Genomic DNA, 14,638 nt, shown 5'->3' with positions numbered 1-14,638 from the left:
AAACGTGAAGGTCAAAGTGGTCAAAGTGGATCTAAGCCACCGGCTTTATTTCTTCATCAACTCAATTAGAGTCTAATAATGTGTGCAACACATTTTCTGAGGTTAAACCCCTCTCATCCCCAATTAATGAGGTCAAGGTCAATTCTTCTCAAGATAGCATTATGGGTATTTTCGAACCATTTATTCATGATGGTTTTATATCACTTTCTAGTGATTTCTCTTCCGCTAACCCCTGTCAAAATTCTAAGAGATACCGGGGCGTCCCAGTCTCTTTTGTTGGCAGATACCCTGCCGTTTTCTGAAAAGTCATTTTCAGGTTCTAAAGTTCTTATTAAGGGGGTAGATTGCAATGACTACATTCCTGTTCCTCTCCATAATGTCTATTGTCTTCGGACTTTGTTTCTGGACCTGTGACTTTAGGTATTAGGCCTTTTTTGCCTTTTGAAGGGATTCACCTTCTTCTTGGAAACGACCTTGCTGGGGACAAGGTCATTACTAATCCACTTGTGACTGATAATCCTAGTTTAGATCAAGATCCAGAGCCAATTGAACAAGAGATACCCGATTTATTTCCTTCATGTGCCATTACTCGAGCCATGTCAAAGAAAACTTCCGAGAATCAAAATACTCTCAAAAATAATGTCACAGATGTTGACTTAAATGACACCTTTCTCAGTCAGGTGTTTGACACGGATCATTCCGTTATCCCTCGTGGATTTGAAACTTCCAGTAAAACTTCTGCTGACCAAAGTCAGACATTTTCTAGATCAAATCTCATTGCAGAACAACACAAAGACCCAGATATTTGTCTTTGTTTGACAGGGTAGATGATGAAGGTAAACTTCAGATAGCTCTGTTTCCTATTATACAAAGTCTGGTATTCTAATGCGTAAATGGAGACCTCCAGATGTTTTGGTTGATGACGATTGGGCTATAAAACATCAAATTGTGGTTCCAAAGCCCTACCGTGCTGAAATATTGCGCCTGGCCCATGAAACGCCCTGGGCTGGTCACTTAGGAGTCAGGAAAACTTATCATAAAATTCTCAGTCACTTTTATTGGCTTAATCTCAGGCAGGATGTAGCACATTTCTGTAAAACTTGTCACACATGTCAAATGGTAGGAAAGCCAAATCAGACCATTCCAAAGGCCCCTTTACAGCCAATTCCTGCATTTCAAGAACCATTTAGTAGGATACTAATAGACTGTGTTGGGCCCCTACCAAAAACAAGATCAGGAAATGAGTACATGCTGACAATTATGTGTACATCAACTCGGTTCCCAGAAGCCATACCACTGAGAAATATAAAGACAAAGACTATAGTGAGAGCTTTAGTCAAATTTTTCACTTTATTCGGCCTCCCTAAATGTGTCCAGTCCGATCAAGGCTCCAACTTTATGTCTGGAATTTTTCAACAAGTAATGGATCAGCTAGGCATTAAACAGTATAGGTCATCCGCCTATCATCCAGAAAGTCAGGGTGCTCTTGAGCGATTTCATCAAACTTTGAAAAACATGATTAGGACCTACTGTTTTGACACTGAGAAGCAGTGGGATGAAGGAATTCATTTTCTGCTCTTTGCTGTTAGAGAGTCAATTCAGGAGTCTCTTGGTTTTAGCCCATTTGAGCTTGTATTTGGACATACAGTCCGTGGCCCACTTAAGCTCGTTAAAGAGAAATTCCTATCAGACGATGATGATTGTCTGAATATTTTGCAATATGTGTCAGATTTTCGTACGAAACTCTCTAAAGCATGTGAATTAGCCAGAGAAAATCTTGAGTCATCTCAGCAGTCAATGAAAACCAGATATGATAAAAGCACCTCAAAACGGAAGTTTGAACCAGGTCAAAAAGTTCTTGTTCTACTTCCAATTCCTGGCAAACCACTCCATGCTCGTTACTTTGGGCCATATCTAATCGATAAGAAATTGAGTGATTTAAATTACATCATAATAACACCTGACAGGCGAAAACAAAAACAGCTATGTCACATAAATATGCTTAAGCCCATATTTGGATAGGGATAATCCTACTATAACTCAGCCTGTCAGTGCAGTCAGTTCAAACCATTATGAAGATAGTGATACTGAAACTGACTTAAGTGAAAATACTCTAAACTCAAAGCTGGGCTCGGTCAAGCTTCAGAACTCAGAAATCCTGGAGAAGCTGGAGTCTACAAAGTTGGCACACCTCCAGCCAGAACAACAACAACAGGTAGAAAGAACTGCTCCACGAATATAAACACCTGTTTCAAGATGTTCCAACGAGGACAAACGTCATCTATCACGACGTTGATGTTGGGGACAGTAAGCCTGTAAAACAACATCCATACAGACTGAATCCAACAAAAGCGAAATATCTCCAGGAAGAAGTCAAATACCTGCTGGACAATGACTTTATTGAACCCAGTAAAAGTAACTGGAGTTCGCCGTGCATACTTGTTCCCAAATCAGATCACAGTTATCGTATGTGCACGGACTTTAGGAAGGTCAACACTTTAACAAAGACAGACACTTTCCCAATCCCGAGGATTGATGACTGCATCGACCGAGTGGGAAAAGCCAAGTATGTGACGAAATTTGACCTACTGAAGGGATTTTGGCAAGTCCCTCTGACGGATCGTGCTCGTGAAATATCCGCCTTTGTTACACCAGACGGATTGTTCCAGTACAAGGTGATGCCATTCGGAATGAAGAACTCTCCGGCAACGTTCCAACGGATGATCAACGACGTCATATCCGGGCTAGACGGGTGTGCAGCTTACGTTGACGACGTAGTCCTGTATAGTGACACCTGGGAGGAACACATCAAGCTCATGCGAAAGTTCTTTGAGAGACTGAGCAAAGCAATGTTGACTGTCAACCTTGCCAAATCTGAGTTTGGTTGGGCAAGGGTAACTTACCTCGGACATACTGTAGGACAGGGTGAGGTAAAACCTGTTGATGCCAAAATCAGTGCCATTTCAAGTTTTCCCATACCAAACTGCAAACGACAACTGATGCCGCTTTCTCGGTATGGCTGGTTACTACAGAAAATTCTGTCCAAATTTCTCCACAATTACTGAGCCTTTGACTAACTTACTTAAAAAGAAAGTAAAGTTTGTTTGGTCAGAGCAATGCCAACAGGCATTTGATACACTTAAAGCCATACTGCAAAGTGCCCAGTGTTGTCTGCACCAGATTTCACTTTGCCATTCAAATTAGCTGTAGATGCTAGTGATACGGCTGCTGGTGCTGTTTTATTGCAAGAGGATAGTCATGGTGTAGATCATCCTGTTTGCTATTTTTCACGCAAATTTAACAAATCCCAGAGAAACTACTCTACAATTGAAAAAGAGTGTTTATCTTTGATATTAGCTTTACAGCATTTTGAAGTTTATGTTACTTCTTCAAATCAGCCAATAGTGGTTTATATTGATCACAACCCTCTTGTTTTTCTGCAGAAATTTAAAGGCAAAAATCAGAGATTGCTAAGATGGAGTTTAATGTTACAGGAGTTTAATCTTGATATTAGACATATCAAAGGCAGAGACAATTTAATTGCAGACTGTCTCTCTCGTATTTAGAGTTTATTGTTGTTCACTTTCAAGAAGTTTTACTTTAGAAAAAAAAAAAAATTCGAGTACTTAAATCTTTTAAAAGATAACATTTCCAAAAGAAAGATTTTTCTTTGAAAAATTTTCTTTTTTGAAGAGGGGTGTGTTATGTAGGTCATTTCCCCCACACTCATCATGACCTGAGTTCAATTAGTCTAGAACATTCTCAAGGTCACTGCCCTTGATGACCTAACAACCTTGAATTCAATTAGTCATGTTTGGAATGTTCTGGAAAGTTGATTAGTTGTGTAAGGGAGATAATTTTAGACAGTAATTAGCATGTCAATAAAAGTTCTAGATTGTTCTTATATGCCTTTATAAAAGGGACGTGCTCAGCTTCCAGTCAGACTTTTGGGATCGTGTCTCTTGTGTGTTACTAAACTCCAGCAGTAGTCATTCTCAGACTTTTCAAGACCTTCACTGTCAACGCTGGATTTATACTGTGGTCTTTGTGCAGCTTCAAGCCTGCAAGCCAAAGGACTGTTCATTCATCCAACTGACTGTTACAACTCTGAGACTGGAGCTTTGCCGTCCCAGCTGAGATAAGTAGTCTGTACACTTTTAAAGCTTGTACTCTGTCCCTACTTAGCAATTAGTTTTGTTTTCGTAATAAATTTTGTTTAAACGTAAACTGCTGAGTTCACCCTTTTTGTTCGTTTTCTCTGCACGTAACAATATACACACACACATAACTTTTCATGAGTTTAAGGTAGTATGCGCCTCGACAGAGATAGACTTTTAAACTTTTGTTCAACCTTTCCTCAAGGAATATTTCAACCATTCTCTTTCAAAATCAAGAATAAAAATTGGGGTCACCGTGCAAATTTCTGTACTATAGAAATTACAAATTACCCTAGAGTTGCCGATATTTTCATTTCAAACAGCAGCTCTTGAGGCAGGTAAACTTTAAGGTAGTATTAATTCACCTCGAAAGTGAAAGACTTGCTCAAACTTTCCCTCAAGGAATACTTTAACTAGTCTAAACCATTCTCTTTGAAATTCAAGAATGAAAATCAACGGTCACTGTACAATATTTTGTATTACAGAAATTACAAATTACCCAAGATTTACCGATATTGAAATTCAAAATGACCGCTATCCCTGTGTTAACTCTATGGAGAAATAAATTTTCGATTTTCGAAAAGCTAAGCCGGTATCAATTCAATACTCTCCATAGCATCTTTTGAGTATTTTCAGACACTCAGAACTACCATCAAAAGCAATCATTTCAATATACTGCCTATCGCATTCTTTGAGTATTTGCTGTCACTGGAAAAAATGCTGGCAGTATACAAGTCATCCTGTACTGATGCCAGCAATGCCATTCATAATCAGTTATTGTCACCGGGAAAATATTTTCAATAGCATAATCATGATGTATAGCATTCTTTTGGAATTTGAAGTCACTGGAAGAAATAGTTGATGCTAGGTGTCAATAGCATCCTATCTGTATTTGATGCCATTGCAGAAAACTAATATGCAAATAAGCTACAAATCAGTATTTGAAGGCCCATCAATTTTTCAGAACAACTTAAGGGACATAAGCTGTAACTTGTTGCAATTTTTTCAGGATTCTGCTTCTGTATATCAACTACTGTGTGTGAATCTAATTCATTTGTCATGCTGAAATTTTGAGTATTCTTTTTGTCAACACAGCTTGTATATGTGTAGTGATCATTGTTTATTGTTTACAAATGAATTCTAGTCCGGACTTCAATACAATTTTCAACAATAACAATGTAGATTATACTCATATAGGTTGTGTTGATATGCTAAATGCTTGGTATTAAACGACTGTTTCGGGATTCAATAAAGAAAGAGTAGGGAAACCACAAAACAAAAGTTCTGAAAAAATAGTCAAAAGATACAGCTTATGGAGCTTTAATCTAAGTATGATGCATAAAGTATCTAAAAAGTCTGATAATATTCAATGCATTTGGTTTTTACATGTGGCAAAGTTAATTGGTAAGATCTATGAGAGAGAGAGAGAGAGAGAGAGAGAGAGAGAGAGAGAGAGATGAACATGAGAATTTCACGTGATGGGTTTGCAACGTGTGCAGAGAATAATAGAATCCCACACCCCTATGGGTTGGGATGGAATGTCTCACACGAGTTGGGGAATTCTGTCTCACACTCGCCTTCGGCTCGTGTGACACAGAATTCCCCAACTCGTGTGAGACATTCCATCCCAACCCATTGGGGTGTGGGATTATTTTTCTCACGTCCCTCCAATTTCTTTGGAAAATTGCATTTTATTGTGGTAGGTTTATACTATCAAAAACCAGCACTCGATTGCTCTTGTTTCACTTGTATCATTCCGCACAGAAAAATGAAGTTCCTTTCATTGATGCGCATATCAAACACGTTAACATGTATATTACCGATATGACAATTTTGTTTTGTTGGTCAGCCACAAAATTCTCCAGGTCATCTGAGGAAAATGTTGCGAAACAGCTCTGGTGGCCATCTGTTGATGACATTGCGTGGACGCTGTCGTCTGCTACAGCCTCGTGTGCAGATGGCTCGCTCATCGAAGTCTTTCGCTAACTGTATCGCTGTCAAGTCAGTTCTTCTCCAGAAAATATGTCGACGAGCGTAAACAGCCGATAGGTTTGTAATGGCCTGAATTCTCCCGTTACAACATAAAAGCGGTCATCCTCCGTGTATTTGTTGCCGACGCTGACCGTACTCAAATCTAGAACAACCTGTTCACTCTGCGGTTCAGTCGTCTGTCTGCTAAAGTACCAGTTGTACATTACGCGATGTTCTATTTGTCAAATAATTCGTACAGAGAACAAGGCGCTGAGCAGAATTGACCAATCAACATACGTTTCACATACGAGGTGTTCGTTCGCGCAACAATACAGAGTGTGAGAACAAATTGATCTCACACTGGTGTTCTCACACTCCCAGCGCACTGGTGACGTGAGAAATTTATTTCCACAACTTGCTATTTCAAAGTCACTGAAAAATGTTGATTGCTGATCAAAAAAGTGAACACTGTAATTTGGAAACTTCAAATGTACTCATCACACAGAAAAAGATAAGTGTTACAATGACACTGTTGATTCAAACATCGCTGAATGTTTTGTTTTTGCAGAGAACTATGAAATACTCCAGATTCCTCTTATATTTTGAGTTTATGTATACATGTATGTACTAATGTGCCCATGATTTGCCAGCACTCTATCCTCTCCTTGCCTACAATGGCCGAAAGGCTATTCTAATAAGTTTGTGCTGTACAATCAATGAAATAACTTACAGCCACATCAGCAAAGACATGCCTGACTTATTGTGAGACTTGTCATTCCTGTAAATGCTTGGATAAATGCAGTACAAATTTCAAATTTGTCAGGATAATGTAAGAAAAGACCTACTCAGTCACTTCAATTCCATTCAGAGCTATAAGTACTGCCTTAACTGCCTTATATACCAGAATAATAAACCCTGGTTCTTGCAAAGTATAAGACCCAACTTTAGTGTGCATGATATAGGAGGGTTCCAGGTAATTGCTAATAGGACACATTGTAAGATTGTCAAGTGACTTAAGAGACACATAGCATTTGATAAGAAAAACAGACACTTCCAGTTTATTTGAATCTTCATAATGCACGGCATGAACAGCCACCTGGTATACTGTCTTATATCTGCCAAAACCAAATGGAGACTTTAGAGCTACAGCCAACGCGTCACACGCAATCTGTGGTAGAACTGTGGCACTCTCCCTCTGTCCTGTATAAAGCATTTTCTGTGAAGATGAAATAGAAATGTCAAAAACTGTCAGTGCTTTCTAATAAAGGGATGTAAGCAAGCGAGTTACTAGGGTTATCAACACATTAGATATTACAAGCGACCTAACGACTGATATAGCTCCGCTGTGTTTATGTAGAGAATAACTATTTTTGACACATGTTGATGAAGAAGGTGGAAATCTTTGATAGCTCATTTCAATGGCCAGAAAGAGTGGCTAAAATAGCTGCAAAAATAAACAATTGAAGATTTCATCATAATTTGAATATATCACATTGGATCATCCCTGAGAACATGTCAACCAAAATTATCTTACGAGTAGTTTTTTGAGAACGAAAATTTCTGACCAAAAATGGCAAAAATTGCCCCCAAAAATAAAAATTGCAGATTTCACCATAATTTCAATATATCATATATTAAAATAGTCCCTTGGAACCTGTATACCAAATATCAAAGCTGTTGACTTGCAGTTTTTTAAAAACACATTTTTTGACCAAAAATGGCAAAAATTGCCCCCGAAATACAAAATTGCAGATTTCACCATAATTTTGATATATCACATTAAATTCATCTGTAGGAACCTGCATATCAAATTTCAAAGCTATCAGACCAGTACTTTTAGAGAAACACATTTTTTGACCAAAAATGGAAAAAATTGCCTCAAAAATTCAAAATTGCAGATTTTATCATAATGTCAATAGATATCATTAAGTTCATCTGTAGGAACCTGCGTAGCAAATTTCAAAGCTATCAGATGAGTAGTTTTGGAAATACACATTTTTGACCATGAATGACAAAAATTGCCCCAAAAATACAAAATTACAGATTTTATCAGAAATTCAATACATTACTTAGTTCATCTATAGAAACCTGTATACCAAATTTCAAAGCTGTTAGACCAGTACGTTTTGAGAAACATTTTTTGACCAAAAATGGCAAAAATTGCCCCGAAAATTCAGAATTGCAGATTTCATCATAATTTCAATAAATATCATTAAGTTCATCTATAGGAACCTGTGTACCAAATTTCAAAGCTATCAGATCAGTTCTTTTTGAGAAATACATTTCTTGACCAAAAATGGCAAAAAATTGCCTTAAAAATGCAAATTTGCATATTTCTGCACAATTTGAACAAATCTGAAATAGATCATCCCTAGGGACCTATGTACCAAATATCAAAGCTATCTGACTGGTAGTTTTGAAGAAGAAGATTTTTAAGTTCATCTATAGGAACCTGTGTACCAAATTTCAAAGCTATCAGACCAGTTCTTTTTGAGAAATATATTTTTTTACCAAAAACAACAAAAATTGCCTTAAAAATACAAATATGCAAATTTCACCACGATTTGACCAAATCTAACCGAGGTCACCCTAAGTAAACTGCACATCAAATTTCAAAGCAATCGGACAAGTGGTTTCAGAGAAGAAGATTTTTTACCAAAAACAGTAAAAAATGCCCCAAAAATACAAATATTGAAATTTCACCACAATTTGAATAAACTTAAGTGAGGTTACCCTAAGTGAACTGCATATAAAATTTCAAAGCAATAGGACTTGCGGTTTCAGAGGATAAGGCAATTGTTGACGGACGCGACGCCAGAAAATCAACCTATTTGATAAGCTCCGCATCGCTGATGGCGGAGCTAGAAAAGGGACTGCATGAATTTTACCAGGGTTCTCCCAGGAATATCAACACAATGCAATATTCAAGGGACAATACAAATGTTACCAGGTTCCCCTTGGTATATCAACGCAATCAGATATTATTACAGTCCTTGTAGCTGTAACTCTTGAAATTGGTTGACCTGAAAAGAGCTTACTATTTTCTCTGGTTTCCTTTAAATTCTACAAATTTAAAGGATATAGTCTTTTACTACAGAAAAATTGGACAATTATTTTTAAATTTTAGCCGTTATTTTGTTTTCCCCCGCCATTTTCAAAAACTGGTAATATTACAACGAAAACAAAGCATATGATGTCCAAATGGAAAAAATTCAGCACTATGCATTATATTGGACTACTCTGTTGTTTCTGTGAAGATTCCAATGCATATACGCACTGCGTACTGTGTTTTTGCTTTATTTGCATGAGGGTGCCATTATACGTTTGGGCAAATGTTTATTATTTATTTTTCTCAAAATTGCACATGTAGTCCATGTGGACAGTTTATTATACTTGTATAAACACCCCTCAATGAGTACATTCCCACAAAATTGTTTTATTTTGGAAGTAAAATAACAAAAATAATGCTAAAAGATACAGCTATTGGGCCTTTAAGGGGGCTAGATAATGTTACCAGGGTTCCAACATTCATATCATTCGCAAAGATTCTCCAACCTTAGCAAGAGCACTGCAGTATTTATTATTATTAAAGTTTATTTCAGACAATGTGTCCATATCAGCATTACACAAACAAAAGGAACATTAAACTGAAATGATCAAAAACAAAGAAAAAAAAACGCAGAAGAAACAGAGAGAATGAAAAACGCTTGCGAAAGAAAGACTTAAATTGTGTACAACTGCTTCCTCCAGAGACAGAAAATCTTACTGTGGCAATTCCAGTCTGAATTACATATAACAGAAATCAATGCGTTTGAAGATCTATCAATTCTGCATTTACAGTTGTAAATACTTTGTCAGATAACTTCCCCGAGAGACATAATATTGTTAGACACAAACATATTTGAAGCACTGCTACCAGGAGATACACCTAGGAGCCTCCTCCAAACATTGTTATACATAACTTTTAGTTTGTTCAAAACCTTTGATTTGTAGTTAAACCACAAATGGCAGCAATAAATATTTCTACAGTAAGCAGAAAACAACACTTTCTTAACATCAAGAGAACAGTGTTTACAGTGTCTCAATAGCATATTGCTCTAACACAGAAAGTACGTCTTTGTCGTTCAATATCAACATCATCGGTCTTATCACTGGTAATAACATGCCCCAAGTGAGTGTGCTGAGTTACTGAGTAACAAATTTTACCCTGCTTTCGTTGAGCATTACACAAGGATTATCTTTCTTCCTTTAAAAACCATACATTCCGTTATTTGGGAATTATAAATTATGTAATTTTCTCTACCGTAATCTTCACATACATAAAGAAGATACTGTAAACCATTCACACTTGGACTGAGAAGTGTCATATCATCTGCATAGCTTAAGTTATTTGCTATGACACCACAGATATTACACCCAATGCTATTGTCACAATGTTTGCGAATTAGAACATCAATGTAAATGTTAAAAAGGTAAGGAGAGAGCACCCCTCCTTGCCTTACACCATTACTTACAGAGAACCAATCAGACATTGAATTTCCCCATCGAACACAAAACAAGTGGTTTCTATACCAGAAATAAAGAAATCTTACAATATAGAGAGGGACATTCCTGTCAATGAGCTTCTGCATTAACTTGAAGTGATTCACGCGGTCGAATGCTTTCAATGCATCGAGGAAACAAACAAACATCGGACCCCCTTTGCTGGTATAATAATCAACTATTTCTTTGAAGGCGAATGAACTGAGGTCAGTAGAATGGTTACGTTTGAAACCAAATTGAAGATAATGAGAAATCATATGGTACTGACATCTGTTAAGAACAATATGCGCCAGCACCTTTGAAAGAATAGTAGACAATGCTATGGGTCGGTAGTTTGAGGCGTCACTGGCCAACTTTGTTTTATCCTTGATGATAGGAACCAAAATAACATCAGTGAGACGAGAAGACAAATAACCATGAGAAAGCATTGCGTTAAAACAATGTGCAAGTAGCGGAAGGATATTTGAGTGTGAAAACTTCAGATGCTCTGCTGTAATGTTGTCAGCTCCGCCTGATTTCTCATTGGGTAACTGACGGATGGCTTCCAGAATTTCAGACGTTACAACGAAATGGTCAGAGGAGAAAGTAACATTGCTCAGCTTCTCCTCTATATCCCTCTTCCCCGAAACAGAAGACACTGAATTCAGAATTGCACTGAAATGATTCTGCCACATTTTAGCAACATTAGCATGCCCAGATGCATCGGCCACTTTATTGCTCGAACGCTTTCTGACCTCATTCCAAAACTTATTCTGTTCATTACACTTTAAGTGATCAGCCATTTTATCTGCCCTAATTTGATTTTCATTTCTCTTACAAACACGAAAAAGATACTTGAAATTAGCCCGGGATTTCCTCATCATTTCAAATAAGGGACCATGCTTAGGTTTTCCTTCATTTACCCAAAGCACGAACATTTTGCGGGCAACCTCATGTGCATTCCTTGACACAGTCATTCCAACCAGGGACGGTGTTATGATTACCCTTTGATGAAGGTTTTAAAGTCTCATGCGCTGCATTAGTCACAGCAGCGGTAATGTTACTGTATAACTCATCGATTGCTTGCAAATGCGAGAAATCTTTACAATTACTATTAGTGCACTTGAGGCACTCAGGTATCCTAATATTATCAAAATGCTTTTTTGTACAATTTGTGTACGCAGATTTAGTGTGACCCGGGAGCTTCTTCCAGTCTATCCTGGAGTACTGGCTATCAGACACGCCAAAGGCATGTTAATTCTTGTTTTCCCTCACGTGAGAAATCACAGTGAATATTGATAGACAGAGGTAGATGATCAGAAACAACGAATCATGAAGAATGTTAACAGAAATAACTTTGCTATGAGACTGTTGAGTTGTGATGCAGTGGTCAATCCATGAGGTAGTACCGTGTACATCACTAACATATGTAAAAGCCTCTGATTTCAAACCTAACTCCACATCAGAAATAACGAAATCAAATTGATCACAATACTCTTTTAACTCCTTACCAAAATCAGTGTTGGCTGCTACGTTAGCATTCAAGTCACCGATGATCAAAATGTTGCTGGTATCTGTTTCTTGAAAAAAATCATTAATCTTGTGCAAATATTCGGAAAAACTTTCAAAATTCCCTGGGGCATTAGATGGTAGGTAACAATTAAGAAATGTGTACTTGTCCTCACAATTGTCAACAGTTAAACGGAGAAGACGGCAATCTTTAAGATCCAAAATTCTGGCAATACTTCCCAAAGATTTTCTCCATAAAATTGCTAAGCCACCATATGATCTACCTATACGTAGTTCTTGAGAGTCAAAGGCAGACACGCCGTATGAAGTAAAGTCGGGATGAATGTCATGCAACAGCGAAAGTTCTTCCTTAGCAAGCCAATGTTCTTGCAGAAGACAAACATCGTGTTTGTCACATAATCCGCGAATCACGTGAAGAGACGACTTTACTGACCTACAGTTGTAGGAAATAACATGCAAAGTGTTAGTCTGCGACACCTGATTGATGTTTTGATGCATAAAATCTTCTTACCAGAACATTCTCAGGCCATCGTGATGGATCCAGCAAAATCTTTAGATCCACCCCAGAAGTTTCAACCAAAAACGATGAATATGTGTCATATCGTGTTTTAAGTTTAGTACATTTGGCATCCGTTGTAAATTTTCCCTTCACATACATCTCGATGTTAGCAGAAAATGTCAACGGATGTAACCTTGACACAAATATACTTTGTGGACGTGATGGTCGAATTCCTTTTAAACTAGATTTAGAACAAGTAGAGGCACCAATTACTAGTTGATTCCTCCTATGTCGCTGAACGGTTGTGAACCCTTCACTGTCTGTATTTCCTTGATCACCCTGTTTGCCACCTCAATGATCATCAGGCTTCCTTGCAGCAATTTCTGAATAAAGTGCCTTGATGCAAGTGTTATCAGTTGCATCATCATCACCTCTCACATCACCTCTGGTATTGACTGGTGGCAAGTGTTTGACCGATGAACTACCGAAATTTCCACCTGTTGCAAAACCTGCGTTGTTTTCATGGTGTCAAGTTCAATGCGCAAAGCCCTGATTTCTCTCAACCCCGTGACGTCAATGTGGCTGATGTCAACAGGTGGCAATTTGGAGAGATCCTTTGCGACTCAATTTGGAATTTCTTCGTCATTCATCTGTTGCAATAAATTATAAATGTCTTGTAGATTGTTCTGTTTTTTGTGTTGGCCTTGCCTCCGAATAAATCGTATTTCGGTACCGACAAGAGACGTGCTCAACAGATCGAACAGCAATTTCTTGGCAGCTTCAACGTCCACGTCACAGTAGAAATCCACACACACTTTTAGGAGTGAATCCATTGGCATTATGCCCATCTAACAAACAACAAGTCATCGTTGATGACACAGTCCCCACTTGTTAATGGGTACTTTGATTACAGGTCCTCATAGAGGATAGTGTCCTCTTCATTAGGTCTGTGATAAAAATACTTTTGAAGAAATTCGCTTGATACATGTCTGAGTTGTAGTTCAGGACATGAAAGAATCGTAATAAAATGGCCACACGGCGGCCATATTGGATCGTATCACAAAACAAATCAATGTGCATATGTATGACATAGGTCAATGTCCTTATACCAACTTTGATTAAAATCGGTTGAGATATGCCTGAGTTATGGCTTTGTACATGAAAATATCATAACAAAATAGCCGCAAAGCAGCCATATTGGATCATATCACAAAACAAATTAACGTGCATATGTATGACATTGGTCAATCTCCTTGTACCAACTTTGAATAAATTCGCTTGATACATGTCTGAGTTATGGTTCTGGACATGAAAAAACGTAATAAAATGGCCACATGGCTACCATATTGGATCGTATCACAAAACAAATCAATGTGCATGTGCATGACATAGGTCAATGTCCTTGTACCAACTTTGAATAAAATCTGTTGAAACATGCCTGAGTAATGACTCTGTACATGAAAAAATCGTAATAAAATGGCCGCCTGCCGGCCATATTGGATTGTATCACAAAATAAATTGACATGCATATGTATGACATATGAGTTATGGCTCTGTACATGAAAAAATCGTAACAAAATGGCTGCACAGTGGCCATATTGGATCCTTTCACAAAACAAATTGATGTGCATGGCTATGACATTGGTCAATGTCCTTGTACCAACTTTGAATAAAATCTGTTGAAACATGCCTGAGTAATGACTCTGCACATGAAAAAATCGTAATAAAATGGCTGCCTGGCGGCCATATTGGATTGTATCACAAAACAAATTGACATGCATATGTATGACATCGGTCAATGTCCTTGTACCAAGTTTGAATAAAATCAGTTGAGATATGCCTGAGTTATGGCTCTGTACATGAAAAAATTGTAACAAAATGGCCGCACGGCAGCCATATTGGACTGTATCACCAAAAAAAATGACATGCATATCTATGACATTGGTCAATGTCATTGTAT

The 14,638-nt window shown here is 37.8% G+C and overlaps 1 protein-coding gene across 1 annotated transcript in view; it reads right to left on the bottom strand.

The window, feature by feature from the left end:
* Positions 1-6,442: 6,442 nt before the first annotated feature.
* Positions 6,443-14,638, bottom strand: part of LOC139150823 (uncharacterized) — a 30,771-nt gene continuing 22,575 nt past the window's right edge. Inside the window, exon 5 of the mRNA XM_070723226.1 lies at positions 6,443-7,344. Within this exon, the coding sequence (XP_070579327.1) occupies positions 6,970-7,344 (375 nt within the window). The 3' untranslated portion in view covers positions 6,443-6,969. The remainder of the gene's footprint in view (positions 7,345-14,638) is intronic.

This window comes from Ptychodera flava, chromosome 15, assembly GCF_041260155.1.
Source record: "Ptychodera flava strain L36383 chromosome 15, AS_Pfla_20210202, whole genome shotgun sequence".
In the NCBI taxonomy this organism is placed as follows: domain Eukaryota; kingdom Metazoa; phylum Hemichordata; class Enteropneusta; family Ptychoderidae; genus Ptychodera; species Ptychodera flava.
This window is presented reverse-complemented; position numbering and strand designations above follow the sequence as displayed.